The sequence below is a fragment of the Rhipicephalus sanguineus genome, chromosome 11, assembly GCF_013339695.2.
Source record: "Rhipicephalus sanguineus isolate Rsan-2018 chromosome 11, BIME_Rsan_1.4, whole genome shotgun sequence".
Lineage (NCBI taxonomy): Eukaryota > Metazoa > Arthropoda > Arachnida > Ixodida > Ixodidae > Rhipicephalus > Rhipicephalus sanguineus.
In genome coordinates, this window is record NC_051186.1 from 121,137,591 (window position 1) to 121,154,207 (window position 16,617).

At 47.3% G+C, this 16,617-nt stretch overlaps 1 protein-coding gene across 3 annotated transcripts in view; it reads right to left on the reverse strand.

Annotated features, from left to right (window-relative positions):
- LOC119375588 (transcriptional repressor protein YY1) overlaps nt 1-16,617 on the reverse strand; it is a 42,110-nt gene that overhangs the window by 15,103 nt on the left and 10,390 nt on the right. For all 3 annotated transcript variants that reach the window (XM_037645803.2, XM_037645804.2, XM_037645805.2), the window contains exons 4-5: nt 12,627-12,684; nt 11,551-11,709 (exon numbers count right to left, since the gene is read on the reverse strand). In XM_037645803.2, the coding sequence (XP_037501731.1) occupies nt 11,551-11,709; nt 12,627-12,684 (217 nt within the window). The remainder of the gene's footprint in view (nt 1-11,550; nt 11,710-12,626; nt 12,685-16,617) is intronic.

Sequence of the window (16,617 nt, forward strand, 5' to 3'; positions counted from 1 at the left end):
ATGCGTTACTTGACAAGCGGCTGCAACAAAAACACCATATGGGGCGCTTACGGACAGCGCGCACCAGAGCCGTCGATGGGGAGAGTCTGGCGAATGGGCGGGGCAGTGACGTTGCGGCGCGGCGATGACGCTGTTCACGTCACCGCCACGCCTCCGCTTCGGCGGCGTCCGCCATATATAGTCTTTCCGCGCAACGGGCGCACGGCTGAGGCTATGTACGCGCTGTTCATTCGTGAAATCTAGCGCTCCTAAACAAATTGCGAAAGCGAAATTGTGCAAGAACATTGTTATACAAATTTAATGAAGAATATGGAGTGAATTAAACGTGTCCAAATCACCGTGAAACTGAGTAGTGCACGCCGATTCGAGTCCACGACGTTCTACGATACGCGCTGTGCTGTTAGAGCGCAGCTCTTAGGCGTCTGTTCCTGCGTTGTTCGGCATCGCCGTTGGTGTAGTCGGCGTAACCGATAGAGCGAACGAGGTCGAAAGACGGCGAACGTGGATTCTGTCGATATCACGAGCCACTGGCCTCTAACATCGCTTTCTACCTCCGTCATGCGTGCTCGCCCTTTGCTCGGAGCTCGTGCGCATGCAGGGCTGGTGGGTGCGCTGCTGTCTCGCTTGTCGTGAGGGGGATGTTGATGACGCCTGCAATGCACAGAGTGGCGTGCGTAGCACTCGAGCACTGGCAGTTTCTGTGGCAATATCTAAGGGATGTTCCAATGCGGACAGCCAGAAATTCAAACACACTTCGCATTGCCTCCACACAAAGCTGCGATCAGAATTCGCATGAGGGAGTATCGTGATCATCGGTGACTTTTCGAGCTATGAAGACCTGTGGGTTTCCGTCAATCTTGTTTTTTTTTTAATGTGAAGCATTTCTTAGCGAACTTGTGCGACTTTGAGCGTATCTATCTGTCTATCTACCTATCTAGCCGCCTACGAATTTGTGCTCTCCTTGCCGTTTCGTTTACGGGGTGTATACCAAAATTGGTATGGCATAACGTGACTGTGTGACAAACATAAATGACTGGCCATAACATGAAAATCATGACACGCATGTCATGTACAGTATGATTTACATGCCACAGTTTTGGTGCTCTTGCGGCCGTTTCGTTGATTTGATGTATACCAAAATTGGTATGCCTTGACAAGAGTCTATGGCGCACATAAATAACAGCGGTTATTACGAGAATCATGACGCGCGTGTCATGTACAGCATGACTTACGTGCCACGCTCATGGTGCGCTGGCGGACGTTTCGCTAGCTTGATATACACCGAAATTGGTATTGTGCGACATGACTGTGTGACGAACATAAATAACGGGAGGTAATACGAAAACCATGACACACGTGTCATGTATAAGATGACTTACGTGTCACGCTCATGGTGCGCTGGTGCCCGTTGCGCTAGCTTGATATACACCAAAATTGGTAGTGCGCGACATCACTGTGTGACGAACATAAATAACGGGAGTTAATGTGAAAATCATGACACGCGTGTCATGTACTGCATGACTTACGTGCCACGCTCATGGTACGATGGATGGCGGCCGTTCCGCCAGATTGATATACAACAAAATTGGTATTGCGTGATGTGACTCTTTGACGAGCATATATAACAGGTGTGATTTTTGGAACATGTCACATGACAAGTGTTACGTGAGAATCATTGCATGCCACGCCAGAAAAGTCTGTGCACGTGTTTTGGCAGCAAAGCAGAAGATAAAGAAGAGGACGGATTGCGTGCCGGTTCATGATGATGACAATTTTTATTCGCCACTAACGGGGATTCTCCAAGCTTAAACAGCTCTGCTTTTAAGGGGGGACGCGGCTTTCGTATCGCGAAAAATGGCAAAAAAATCGATTTTTTGAAAATCACATTTTCAGTTTCTGTAGCCCTTTTTATATCCGATTCCAAAATATCTTCACCGAAAACCGCGTAGAAGTGCTATAAAAAAATTGTTGCGCCTACCGAGGTGGCGAAAATTATTGGGGAAATCGCAAAAAAAACACTAATTTTCAAAAAATCATAGCTCCGCAACGACGCCACCGGGCGCCGATATCTTGGGCTCACCGGAAAGCGCATTTCTCCGTCTTCAAATTCCCCGCCGCAGCTAGCTCCTCCCTTCGAAAACAAGCGCACAAAAAGCAAATGTTCGAAGGTCGTTTCGAGCCCTCCGATTGGCCGCGTCCGCCATGTTGCCCCAGCGCGCCTCGCCATTGGTCCGATGCTCGCTCCGGGAGATCGTCGTCTGCAGCTCGTGCGTCTCGAGCGCTCGAGCTCACGGCTGTCGAAAGTGGCGCTACTTCGTTGCGTGTTCGCAATCGCTCTGTGTTCACGGCTCGACGATAACTTTGAACAAGAACTACGTTTTAGTTTGGAGCTACTAGCGGAAGCTCGGTGGGATTACGATGGCGCGCCGCACTCGTAGCGAACATCGCAAACGCGCGTCTCGGACCGACTTTCTAGCGTTGACTCGTCGGATCCGTGGTTGGAGGTTCTGCTTATGCGCACTTCGGACGTCGTGACGAAGATGATCGCAGGACGACTCTTTGTACTCGCGACCACGCCTTACGAACTTTGAAACATCGGGCACCGCGGCCGGCGCGTCTACTGCTCGGAGTCGTGGCTGGCTAGGCCTAACTCCGCTCACGGCGTCGGCACGCGAGACGAACCTCGAACTTTGCGGGCAAGAGCAACGCGTTAGCGGACTCGCGGCAGTGTGCTTCTTCGCAAGGAACGAAGCGCTTCCCCCGCCGGCTTCTCGGTACAGCGGATGGTCATTTTACGCATCGGCAGCGGAACCCACGGCCAAGCTCGTCGCGCAGCGGGCGCGCGGGCGTCCCGCAATGCGAGGCCAAACACGTTGCGCGCCTATTTTTCGTCGCCGCACCTAGGCATATTGCGCATCGTCACCGAATGCCGCCACCCAGCACATCGCGTGCTGACTTCCCGGACTATGCGGCCGAGCACTTAGAGGTGAAATAAAGCACTGTTGATTCAATTTAGGCGCGCTTGGAGCCGTGCGTGGTATCGCCGTAAGCGCTCATGAATCATCTGAAAAAATAAAAGCCTCGCAGAAAACCGTGTCCGCGACCGGGTGAATGATGAAGCGCATCGCAGGCGAGGTTTACAAATTAGCTTGACGAGTGAAACAGGGAGATGAATTCATATTTGCCCAGTTCGCGTCTTGAATAAACTGCTAAGGAATTCCTATTCCACCAATGTCTTGGCCATAACTGCCTGTTATTTAGGAGGAAGTGATAGGTTGCCATGATGAGAGCCGCTTTTAGTATCCTATAAAAATGATTCAATGATCAATTGCAATCAAGACTGTTAATTATGTTAATGAGAGCTGAATACAAGAAAGCTGGCAAATCATCATAGTACATGACCTACTTGAATTACAATATCTTGTTTTTTGTCATGTCTATTACACCACTTCATAACTTCGTTTAAAATTCATGCTACATGTTCTTTGTATATCAGAAAAGGATTTTAAGAAAAAAGAAAGAAAACAAAGGCACAACCGATGAAAGTCCACATGTGCAGGAGGTCCAACCTTATAAAACACCTTAAAGATCACAATCTTCTTGTGTTTTAAAGCAAGGCACCTCAAACTAAAGACAGGGCACTCAAGAAAGTGCACATTACGAAGGACTCAAAAGATTACGACCCCAGTGCCTTTTGATGAAGTAATATCGTTGGTACAACTTTAAAAGCCGTTTTCTCAAAACGACTTTTCTTGCTTCCTGCTTCGCTTGTTCCACTGATTTCTCACTGACCGCTGGGTCTATTTCAGTTCCGTTTTTTGTTCTATATTCCTTGAAGCACAGTTCAGGGCGTGACATTCTTGCTTTTTCAGTATGGCGTTTTGATAATTAGCTATTTGACGAGTTGCACAAAGCCTCGATGCCTGTGCGCAGTCACCTCATGAAAAAGGAAAACTTAAAAAAATTTTGTTGCAAATAAAAAAATCTAAGAATGTCTTGCCCTCAATCAGACATCTTAGAATGCATAGCACTTTGAACGAGTTTCCTATCGCATTTTTTAAGCGAGTCAGACTCGGAACAAGAGCAGAAGGTGAAATATATTGTAAATCAAAAAGTTGTAAAGATATATTCATGAAATTTCTACAGTAGCATTAAAACAACATTTCAAATAAGTGTGCCAATTTTTATCAAAATCCATGAAGAAATAAGAAAGTTGGTACCGAAAGCCACGTCCCCCCTTAAAAGAACCAGAGATACCAGCGCACGTAATTGTATATTAAGGCCACAAAAGCGCAAAAGCGGGCTACACAAGCGGCTCAGGGATCTCGAGCCCTGAAATTCCCTCTTAGAGAATTTTAGCGCCGGGACCCCAAAGTGCCTTGCGTACGTAAGCCCCTTACGTTCCTTTGTTTGTGAACGTAAGAGGGTGAATAAGGAAGCGGCTTGGAGTCCCCGGCACTAAAACCCTCTAATAAGAGAGAAAGAAAAACTCACAGGGTCCCTTATGCATTCGCCTAAGACCACTCGAAGGCGAAAGCCGTCTTCCTTTTCTTCAGCTGATGTATTGTTTCTCACCCCACCCCCCCCTCGAAAGCTTTGTGACCTAACATTATTTTGCACTGCCTCCACGATCGGAGGCACTGCAATCTATCTATACCACATCTGGTCATGTGCTGACGTCATCGCGTGAAGTAAAGTTATTCGACGTCATGATGACGTCACAATCTTTGGTTGTATGGTCACGTCATTACGTGATGATTTTTGACATCCCTCGTGTTGACGCCGCCGACGCAGGACGCCGACGGTCAATTTTCGCGTTTGCTGAGGCATCTAAGGTTTTCGTCAGAACAGGTGCAGGGCCCCCAGTAGGCGCGTGTTAAATGAAAACAATACCTCGTTCGGCTAGTCTGATTGCGGACATCCTGTTGGTTTACTTTACAAAGCCATTTTTCTGCTCAACTTCTTCGCGCTCTATACAATTCCTAATCACGAAATTTCATCGAGCACATAAGGGCCCCTTGCTATAGTGGAAGAGCTTCCTGCACGAGCACAGACATCGTGCACTATACGTGCATGACTCAAAAGCGCAAGGCACATTCGCTTAGCACACAGGCGCAGATTAATTTACAAGCGCGAATTAAACGTGAAACTGGTAGCATGTACACAAGCGGCAACACAGCGGTAAATGACACCATAGGCTGACAGCCACAGAAATGCAGACTACATAACGTACAACACGTGCCAGATAAACGCCGCTGCTGACGCGCGGCGGAACTAACCTGCGATATCGAAATAAATCTTCCCCTCATAACATCACGGTAACATCCCAAGCTCGTGCTCAGAAAGCGCTATAAATTAAGTAAACGCAACACATCACGCTTGACACTTACAGCGTGATCGCTGCAAAATTTCAATCTGCCAAAGTGATCGAAACGCGAACCATAAGACTCCTTTCTTTCAGCGTGACAAAATTATTTTTAAAGTTTTGGCGCCTGAAAGGGCCCCATTGCACAACAAATAAGTTTGTGTTAATGGTACGCTGTTTATAATACCAGCAAAATTCAAGCTAAATACTCAAGTACGTATCTCGCATAGCACGGAGCAGTCGATCGGGGTCCATTTGCTGCGTCTGATGTTTCTGATCCAAAGGCATCGTCGCTTCTTTTCCTTCGGAAGCCTAAAAAGGCGGAAACCCTGCGCGCTGCTGTTTGAACAGCCAACCGCGCAACAGCAGCCCATCGCACGCAACAAATTCACGCTTGAATGCGAGGAGCAGTCGCAATGAATACGCGCGGCTTCGCACAAGAGCTTCGTAACCTACGCGCGCTCCTCAGCGGCCGTGTAAGTGCGGCGCGCCGGCGCCTCTCCATCGCGGCAGCGCCGGACTCCGCGCCGCGCTGTGGCGCTGTCGCCACTGCCGCCCGCCGCCGCCGGCGAGGAGAGAGCGGTTATGTCACGAGAAGAGGGCGGCGCTGGGGCGGAGCTCGGAGAGCGGCGAGATGAAACAATCGCCAAACTCTCCTGAAGGGTATATATGGCTCTGGCGTGCACGACGAAGAATACAGAACTACACCGCGTAGGCACAGAACACCCTGAAAACATTGCCCGATACGATATGCCATGGTTCATGATTCCCGCATGTCCCGCATTAGCGTATGCTCTCCCACTCCACCGCTCCGAAGGCAAGGAGAGCATTGGGTGCGCCCTTTCCCCACAGCTGCAGCAGCCGTTCCATTTGAAAAAATGCGTTCACAAAATCTCGAGCCAGCGTTACCGCGACTTTCATTGCCTTCGATTTTACTGTGAATGTTACTGTGGATTCTCCCTGATGGGAGCACAGTTTCCCTGAGTTTTCCCTGAGTATTTCCAGACTATGCAAAATCCCTGAGAATTCCCGGTGGGTAGACACTGTGTAAACGCTAAATTTCAATGGGCTGCTAAATTGCCAATTGTTGTTGGATTTGAAAACTGCTTGCAGCAGTTCAATTCTTATTCATTCTGCTTTCCATTCGTGCATTAAACAACTTTCTGCTCAGTTTATTACTGTATATTGTCTCAATGAATAATAGTAATGAAGATTTAATTATGTCAATAATTATTTGAGCCAAAGAAAAAATTCCTGCACTTTTAAAATCAGCAAAAAGAAATACATATATAGCTGTGCTTTTTAACTGAATCTGGTCAGAAAATGAACAAGATAGCCCCAGGTACCATATCCCCACTTAAGTAGAGTACAAGCAGATGCTGCGCTTCGCACTTATTAGGAGCGAAGCTCCTTAGGCCCGCACCCCTCTGCGCCGTTGAAGCTCCCTTCTCTTAAGCATCGCTTTAGGTTGCAGTGGCCAGTGATTTAAGAGGAAATGTTTAGGACTTGAGCGAGTAAAAGAAATAAGCCCTGTGCACAACTCGTTATAATGGTCGTCTTCACTTCCCCCACCTTTGATTGTGAAATGACAATCATTTTTCTAGCGCACTACGGGCACTTTGTCGAAGGTGGTAGCGGACCGTCTCCTCACCCGGCACAGGTGCAAAAAGACAATGAAACGCTGCGCGCGGCATTCTGTCGCCGCCGTTGAAGCTCCCCGCCGCATCACCACTCGCACCACACTCACTCGCTCAGTAATTCCTGCCACCGAGCGCAGCAGACGCTCTCCTCACCCTACTGCCTTCATGAAAGACAGCAGCGAGATCAGGCGCATAGTCGTCTGCATCCCATTTCTAAGGAGCTTCGCTCATCGGTTGTATTCGTACATGGAACAACTGCTAGTTTTTACTCTTCACTCTTTCTACCGTATTTACTCGCGTAATGATCACACTCATGTAATGATCGCACGCCTAAATTTTGTCGTCTAAATTCGATTTTTTTCCCCCCGCGTAATGATCACACCCCGAACTTGCCGCATCGATATGTCGTGTGCCAAGTACAGTGGAACCCCGCTGTTACGTTCCTCACTGCTGCATTTTCCCGGCTGTTACGTCGTTTTCCGCCGGTCCCGGCATAGCTCCCATAGGACACAATGTATTGGGAACCCCACTGTTACGTCGTAACTGTCGGACCGTTCCCGTATGATACGTCGCGAAGTGCGCTCGGAGCCGACTGAGTGACTACCAAAGAGAGCGGCCATGGTGCATTTTCACGCAGCTTGGCCTCGTTTGACCGTAATATTAGCCACATGAGAGGTGCAAGCAACAGAATCTTTCAATTGATGCAAACAAAAGCATGGCCTTCGAGATTCAAATTGCAAAGATGGCGTCTATGACGTAACTGTTCACGAAAGCAAGGCCTTCGAGATTGGCATTTACTATTGACAAAAGCATAGTCTTTGAGGTTTGTATTGCACAAACATGGCGTGTATGACGTAATTGCTTTCGAAGCAAGGCCTTCGAGATTGGCATTTACTTCTGCCATCGCGTTGGCGTAGACGCATCATCATCGTTATTTGTCGGAGAACGGGAGGAGTTCGAGCTGGTTGGAGCTCGCATGGTCGTGCGTGCGGTTCGCGGTTGGACTCGCCGCGCCGGTCGTGATTGCGTGTGCTTAGTTATTTCATGCCTACAGCTGTTGGTGTTAAAAAAATCACATACGTTGATTACATTTCTGTGGATGAGGCCGTCCTAAGCTCCGCGTTTCTATCCATCGACTAGATCGCGGCTGAGCGCGCCAATTTTCGTGCTGCTCGTAAGAATTGAAATAAAATTCTGTACCACTAAATATTTCGCCATTTTTCCTGTTTTTCGGCTCTTATGTTTCCCGTCTCTTACGTTTATTTCCTACGGTCCCTTCAAAAACGTATCAGCGGGGTTCTACTGTATAGCCGATGATCATCGCGTTTATCATCTGTCGAATGCTGCGTTAATAACTCTTCAAAACTTGCCAAGTGAACTGCACGCACCAAACATATTCTTAATTTTTGCCCACCGTTGGCGGAAACGTGCGATTTAGAATTGCAGTAAAGGCAAATGCCGCAGTTTTCACTGAATGCCCGCCATGTGTTTTTATGTCTGTGGCAGCTGAACGCCCCCACCTTTGTTTCTGTGATCTGAAAGCAGGCATCACTACGCTAATGCCGTAAATTTACTGATTGAAATGAAAGCATTCCTTATTTAGACGGAAGAAACTGTTTTGACGTGCGTGACGTACTCACAACCTCCATGGCTGACGAAAAGAAGAAAAAAAAAAATGTGGTCGCTTCGCTCCGCCAGCCGCCATGTTTGTTTTAATATTCCGCACTGTTACAGCGGCGGCCGCCTGTTGGTCGACCTGTCGTCATCCCGCAGCAACAAACTGCTGACGCATTCCCATAATTCCTGAAAAAGCCGTGTCGCCGCCATCCCAGCCAGCCGTCACGGCGTCACCTGACACCACGTTTTTTTTTGGTGTGCTTTGTGATTGTCTGTTGAAGCGCCGTTTCACCATGGGGCGGTATGCGAGCTTTACTGGCACATTCAAGCTGAAGGCGCTTAATTACACGCTAGAGCACGACAACCGCGCTGCCGGCAGACATTTCGGCGTCGACGAAATCCGGATCCAATATTGGAAAAAACAGCGCGAGAAGCTCATGGCTACTAACAGCACGCGCCGGACTTTCTGCGGACCCAAAACTCGCAAGTTCCCTGACATTGAAAAGGCAGTCCTCGAATACGTGAGGGACATGTGCAAGGACGGTTGTGCCGTGTCATTAGACATGGTACGGACGCAGGTGCACACAGTTTCCCTGAGGCTGGGAATAGCCACAAAGGACTTCAGCACCAGTTCCGGCTGGACGACACGCTTCATGCGGCGGAATGGACTGTCGCTGAGGTGGCGGACGTCGCTGTGCCAGCGACTTCCATCCGCGTACGAAGACAAGGGGGTCGATTTCCACAGGTTTGTACCGAGGATACGCCAGAAGAATGGCTTCCTGCTGTTACAGATAGGCAACGCCGACCAAACGCCGTTGACGTTCGACATGCCTCGAAGCACTACTGTGAACGAGAAAGGTGCTCGAAGTGTCCTCGTGAAAATGTGTGGTGCGGAGAAGCAGCGATGCACCGTGATGCTCGCAGTGACGGCAGATGGGCGGGCAGAAGCTGCCGCCGTATGTTATTCTGAAGCGGGAAACAATTCCAAAGGGAAACTTTCCCTGTGGCATCCACATCCGCGCTCAAGCGAAAGGGTGGATGATGGCAGACCTCATGGTCGATTGGATCAAGACTGTTTGGGGGAGAAGAGCAGGAGCGCTTCTGCTTCCTTCACTTCTTGTGCTGGACAGCTTTCGAGGCTATCTCGTTGACAGTGTCCATACCGAGCTGAAGGAGCGGCGCACGGAAATCACAGTGATCCCTGGGAATCTAACTTCGCTGCTACAGCCTCTGGACGTGTCACTGAACAAACCGTTCAAGGACAACGTCCGGAGGCTGTATGCAGAGTGGATGGCGGCGGGTGACCACAATTTCACGCCAAGTGGCAAAATCAGGAGACCGTCCGTGGAAGTCCTCTGCTCATGGATTCTCGAAGCGTGGAGTACCATTTCCGACGAGGTAGACGGCAAGAGCTTCAAGAAGACTGGCATTTCCAACGCGCTCAACGGAATGGAAGATGACCGTCTGTGGGACAGTGAAGACACTGCCGGTTCCGACAGGGAATCGTGCGGCGATGACACAGTGACGCTTCGGACTCTCAATGAACGTTAGGGGGTCAGAGAGTTAAAAAATAAAAGGGCAGTGTGCCATGCATGTACCTCCTGCGTAATGCGTGCATTTTATTACAAAGATAAGCCTTACTCTACTTTTATTTTTGATTATGTTCATGATAGCTATCGCAAGAATTCTGATTAGCGACTTCTTTGCGTTTTCGGCGCTCAGAACACTTTTTCATGGAAAATTTACCCCACATAATGATCGCACCCCGAAGTTGGCGTCAATTTTTTTGAAAAAAAAAGTGCAATCATTATGCGAGTATAAACGGTAGTCTGTGCGCGGTGGTCTAGCTACCTTGCCTAAAATAGTGTCAGGGTGTGGTTACGGCCGTTAACCTTTCGATAGGTCAAAGTTCGTAAGAATCCACCTTTTTCATAACGCCCCGGCGCATGCGGTAAAATCGCGAAATGTCTCTTCATCTTGGAGGCTTTGCTTCTGGCCATACTGGTTGTCTCGGCCCCTACCAAAACCCTACAAAAACGGCAGAGGGCAGCACAGGAAAATGAAAGAGGCGGTTTGGATTTGCATGCATCGTTTAGAAGCACTGCGATTTGATTTTAGGCACACAAAACCGCTATATTTATTTTCCGGAAGTTCGAATACTTCGAATTGTAAAATTCCGGTGTGAATCAAATAGCAAACGCTATTTGAAGGACACTCGAAAGTTCAAATATTCGCACACCCCCTAATTTTCTCCTGTTCCCCTGCCTCTTACTTGGGAAATTCAAGAGTCTGCAGCTGCGCATTTCATGCTAAGCATGAGGTGTTCTTTCTACATCTTAAAAACAGCACAAACAATACACGTAGAAACGAAGACAAATAGAATGAGTGCAGACTCCTTTGCCTTCCTCAGTCTATGTGGTGCATGCACTGTTTTCAAGATGAAGCTTAACCAACCAAGGGCGTCTGCAGAACATTTTTCAGAAGGGTGCATCCGCAGGGGGGGGGATAGCATCCACAACAGCCAGCCTTTCTTTCACTGCCGTGACATGACTGGCAAGATTAGTCAAAGTTTGCTCGCAATCCTGAAGGGCGTTTCACACGGATATGCGGGACCCGAGTGTGCTAATCAAGCTGTGTAGCTTATTGCTACTGCATAGAAAAAGCTCATCTGAAATTCCAAGGAGGGGGGCAGCAGCCGCCTCTTGAACCTCCCCACGGACGCCCATGTGACCAATTTGCCCAGTTGTCTGTTCCGCTAAACTTCAAGTGGTCCCTACACTGCCTTGCATGTTAGCCAAAATGTGGTCTTGCATTCACTAAACTCCTGCAACAGTTAAAACTGGCCAGTTTCAATGCACCGTTCAGCTAGCACAGCGTACCCACAATGCCATGTTGGATAGAGCTTGTCGATTCAGAAGTGACACACACCTGAAAGGGCTTCTCTCCTGTGTGGACCAGTTGGTGTCGCTTGAGCTTGGAGCTCTCGACGAATGCCTTGCCACACTCTGCACACACGTGGACCCGGGGCCCGTGCGTGTGCAAGTGCTTCCGCATTGCAGAGTTGTCTCGGAACATCTTGGTGCAGCCCTGCAGTTAACCACACACGCACAAGGAAGACGAGGCTTTCACAGACGGTCCCTTAGTAAAGTATTAGAAAAACACGCCTATAGCTTATAATTAATTTTTTAATACAGTAGGCTCCCGATAATTCAAACTCGGGGTGACCCCAGAATATTGTTTGAATTATCAGAGGTTGTCATAAATATGAGTCAGGTTAACATAACAACATGTGACGTTTATTTTTTTCTTGGGGCTGCAGCAACGTCATAGATGTCAGCGATCATTCTGGTGCTCATTATTACATGGCGCGTGTGCGTTCGTGTAATTATGGGACAAAATGTGTTCTGCACACCAGTGTACTGCGGCAAAAGCGACTTACACGCTTTTCATGTGATAGAACAAGGCCTGACCACCGCGTTTTCTTGTTTCTTTCTTCCTCCTCAGTCAACAGACGAATGTTGGTGCACGCAGTTTGGCTAGTTTGGCCAGTTTATAGGCAGCCAATCAGCTTTATTCGCAACTGTCAGTGATATCAAAATGCAAATGTTCAGCTAAATGTGACAAAGGCAGCAGATATTTTCAGGCACAACCGAATTTATGCAATGGAGCAGTTTGAATTAAGCGGCTTTACAAAACATTAAAAACGTATTAGGCGAACCAAAAATTTATAATTTGTCTGAATTAGCTAAAAGTTTGAATTATCGAGAGTCTACTGTATAATGTAGCTATTTCTGTGTTATATGCAACTTTTTTATAAAGAGGTTTGACTGTAGTAGCTTTTTTACTGCACCACAGAACGCAGAACAAAGGCTGCAGAGACACCACACAATGTCTGTACAGCACTGTGTTCATGCACCTTTTGTCCAGAGTTTTTGGTGCACAGAAAAAGTTGCCACACAACACCAACATGCCGGAGCGGAAGCTCTTTTCAAATGTGTACTCACTTTGTGTGGACATGCTATCGTCCTTGCTACGTCATCACTCTGTTTCCTGGGCTTCATTCTGTTCCAGTTGGCAAAGCAAACACATGGGCAGACAATGTTAGCCACGCACTGCAACACAAGCTAGCAGTTCAGAAGCCACTGCATCTGTTGACAGCTTGGCAGACATGAATTACAATGCGAAATCAAAAGACACGACAATTGAAGAAGTTGCACCAATTACAACGCAATCAGCTGAAATGAACTGGCTCAGGAAGTATCACAGCGCTGCAGCATAACACATCTGGCAAACACTTGTAAGCCAACTGGCACTTGCATTCATTACAACAGTGCAAAGTAGAAAAACACATACACTTAGAAAAGCAAGTAAGCTGGATGCGCACCATACATCAACCGAGTTTATTCCCAGATACACAGAAACATCGTAGAAGTGCGAATGTGCAAACACTACACAAGCAAGGGTCTACTTGTCTTCTTTTGTGTATGTATGTGTTTATCTAATTTGCAGTGTTCAAATGAATGTGAGTTCCAGCAACCAACCAGCCCACTTAACGCTGCAACTGCTAATTACTGTGCACACAATGCCAAAGTATGGAAGTGCTAGTAACGCCACGCAAGATTAAGTGGGGCAGACAGCACCAATTGGGCCTCATTGTCACCACTGTTGTGTTATGCCAACATAACAAGAAAAAAACGACAATGCCGGTTCACTACAGGACCATGATGGCCCTTCATTGGAATGCTCTCACTACCATGCTAGCTGTACAGTACTCACGGATTGAAACACATGAAAATTTTCAGTAGAACAACTGGTAAGCGCAATTCCTCAACATAACATCATTTTGCTAGGAATATGGTCTCTAAAGATAACGTGGGCTCTGGTCTAAGCTCTGGAGTCGAAAATACAGAGACATGGTGCGAACTAAAGACAGCAAAAACCAGAGTGTGTGCATTACTTAGCCATAAATTTCCGCATTTCAATTCGTGAGTACTGTACATTGTCCAGCACTGGATCAGTGCTCAATGTTTCTTGCAACATCCAGCTATCGGAGAACTCTAAACAACCAGTTGTACACGCCATTTGCATTGTGAGAGACAGGTATAGCCCATCAAGCACACACCACCCACAGACATACATGATCAAGATATGATGATGATCTACACTTTATTAGCAATGGCTTTTGATTTTGTATTAATGCTTGTGAGTTGCACAGGCAAGAATAGTGCAGGGTGCCATCAAAGGCCATTATGCCAAGCACTGCAGTGCATTTCTTTACCCGGCAGTGGTGGGAAGGCTTCAAGGCAACAAAATTGTCCAGATTGCGGAGAACTCGGGCGGCAAAACACACCATACCAACAATGGCCAATGAAGGGGCACAGCATGTGCTAATCCACAGTCATGAAGCCAGAAGAACCACAAGTGGACGGCACAGCGATACAACTTATCACCCTTGTCACTCAAGCAGCTCCCTCACAGCTGAACTTAATGGGGGTTTAGCTTATTGAATCGCAAATAATGCCAACTGCGATCTGCCAGGGTTACACAGGCTGTGCTGTTTACAGTAAGGGTGTAACAACATCTCACATGACCGCTGATTTACAGATATTTAATCTGGAATAATTTTTCGTGAAATGTCATTATTACGTTTTTCTTTGTTTTTTTTTTCTTTTTGCAGTGTGAAGGGCCCACACTGCACTAACGCGATGCACCATCTACATCTTGCATGTTCGCGAAACATTGATTACACTAAAACGATGTTTTAAAACTCCACGTTCTAACTGCCGCTTGGCCAGTCATGCAATGGCATTAACCGTGTCCTGCAATAGTAGCAGTTACGTCATCAGAGGTTAAGTTCATTTGTATAACAAGGGTATTACTCAATGCTCGCAACGAACACTTGTGTTTGCATTAACATCATCCCTGTCGCAAAGTGCACGCCATGGTTCCCATATTATCCCAGAGGGTCAATTACAATACTCTTTTCATAATCCACAAATGCACTTCCCTGTGCTGCGTATTCACCCAACTAATGGCAGCACCCGTTGCGCTTCCAGTGGAGAGGAGGTCCTAGTTGCACGTGCTGAGGCTTGTCTATTATGCGTATTTATTTCAAGAGAGCTGACTCCACATCTTTTTAGTCATAGCGCAAGCAAACTGTGCTTGAACACTCTGTTTGCAGTAGTGGCTAGCTGCCATTAGTTGAGCTAACTGCTTTGCAGAAAAGCTAGCTTTACAATCATGAAAAAGGTCTGTTGAAGGCTCTAGTGTGAGAGCCTGTCTCTCCCACTATATGCACAACCTGAAAAGCACTAAGACGAGTGAATCCCTCAAATGTTTAAAAAACTGCCCAACATGCTAAATATTGGTTGAGTATAATTGCCAGCCCAGAACCATAGATGACGCTGACAGCCTGTCCAGGCTAAGTTGCGAGCAGCACACTTCAAACTAGGCACAACCAACTCTAGTGATATGTGCACTTTTGTTTAAAGACCCACTGCCTACAAGGCAGGCACCTAGAAAACCCCCGGAGGCTCCAGCCTGAGCATCAGAGGAGGGTGTTCACATAGGCAGTGATGCCTTTGACAAGGTGAACCTGCCTACAGCAAGATGGCTAACACAACAAGAGAAAAAGAAGAGAGAGAAAACCTTTTACTTAAATATGGCGGTGCGGAGGTCAAAGCGGGACGCTAAAATTTTTTTTGCTACTAAGGAGACGGCAGTAGAAAGCAATCCTTTGCAATCTGCATGCAAGTTAAATCTTTATTGTGAAAAAGGTTAGGCAAGCAGACACAGACACAAAAGAAGGGAAAGAGGCCGCACAAATGCAAACTATCAGCTGAAATGTAGTGCTGTGGCAGAAAAGAAGCTAAGCGCAAAGCTCATCTCTGCATGTTCAGGAATAGAAGCGCCACTGTCAAGCTGGCACATGCATGCACGTCAAATACTGACAGCGGTGCTTCTATTCACGAGCTTGCACAGGCGAGTTTTGCACCTGCCTTCTTTCTTGCCACAGTACACCATTTCAGTTGATAGTCTGCGCTTGTGTGACCTCTTTCCCCCTTTTCTTCCGACCTACTCTGCAATAAATCCCCACAAACTAGCTCAACTTACTGTCTTGAAATTAACTTTGACAATCCCAGCCTAACCGACAACGTGCTGCCATGCTACTTCTGTAGAGCTTAATTTTTCAGCAATGCATTGCCATCAGATGGCTGCCTCCCCTACACCCCCCCAATCACAGCTCTACAGGCCTAAAACTTGACTGTGGTAAAGGCTCCAGCTTTCTCAGTGCGTCATGTAAAGGCAAGCAGAGCTCCCATCCTCGATGCTATAAGGGATGGGATAACTTAAAAGTATTCCCTTCCGTTTCTATTCCAAATTTACCACTAGCACTCTGTGACTGGTCGAAATTCTTCGGCCATGCCTACTATGCTTGTTTGCCACAGCATGCAACAAAAATGAGGAGAAGGTCCATTTGCATTAACATGCCGTACAAAACCAAAACTTCCTTAGGAATAGGTGGAGTGTGCCCGATTTCGGATGGAATATAAGATGGCTGTTTGCCAATTGCTCCAATACTGGTTCCTTGTAAGAGTGGATTTAAGTGCGTATGATTACATTTAGGGCGCTCGAGCAGTTTCTTTCCTCTCAGCACAGAATTCCCCACCATTCTTGATTTCATTTTGGAACGAGGGCACTCGCCCACTATTTCACACGTTTTCAAATTTGTTCAACACAGTTTAGCATGAATTCTGCATCTGCATCATTTTGTGGTCACAGGTTTTTGCAGTGTCCAGTCACCCTTTGAATGACAGGACAAATGGTCTCGATTTAAATGTACTAGACCAATTCAACCAATAGAGGATGCCTGATGGTGAAGTCGGAACGGAAACACTAGACAGAGTTACATTATAGTAGCGACCAAGTCAACCAAGTTCTACAATATTAAAGAGCGCTACAAGGAACTTCAACTAAAGGGAGAGGAATTTCGTG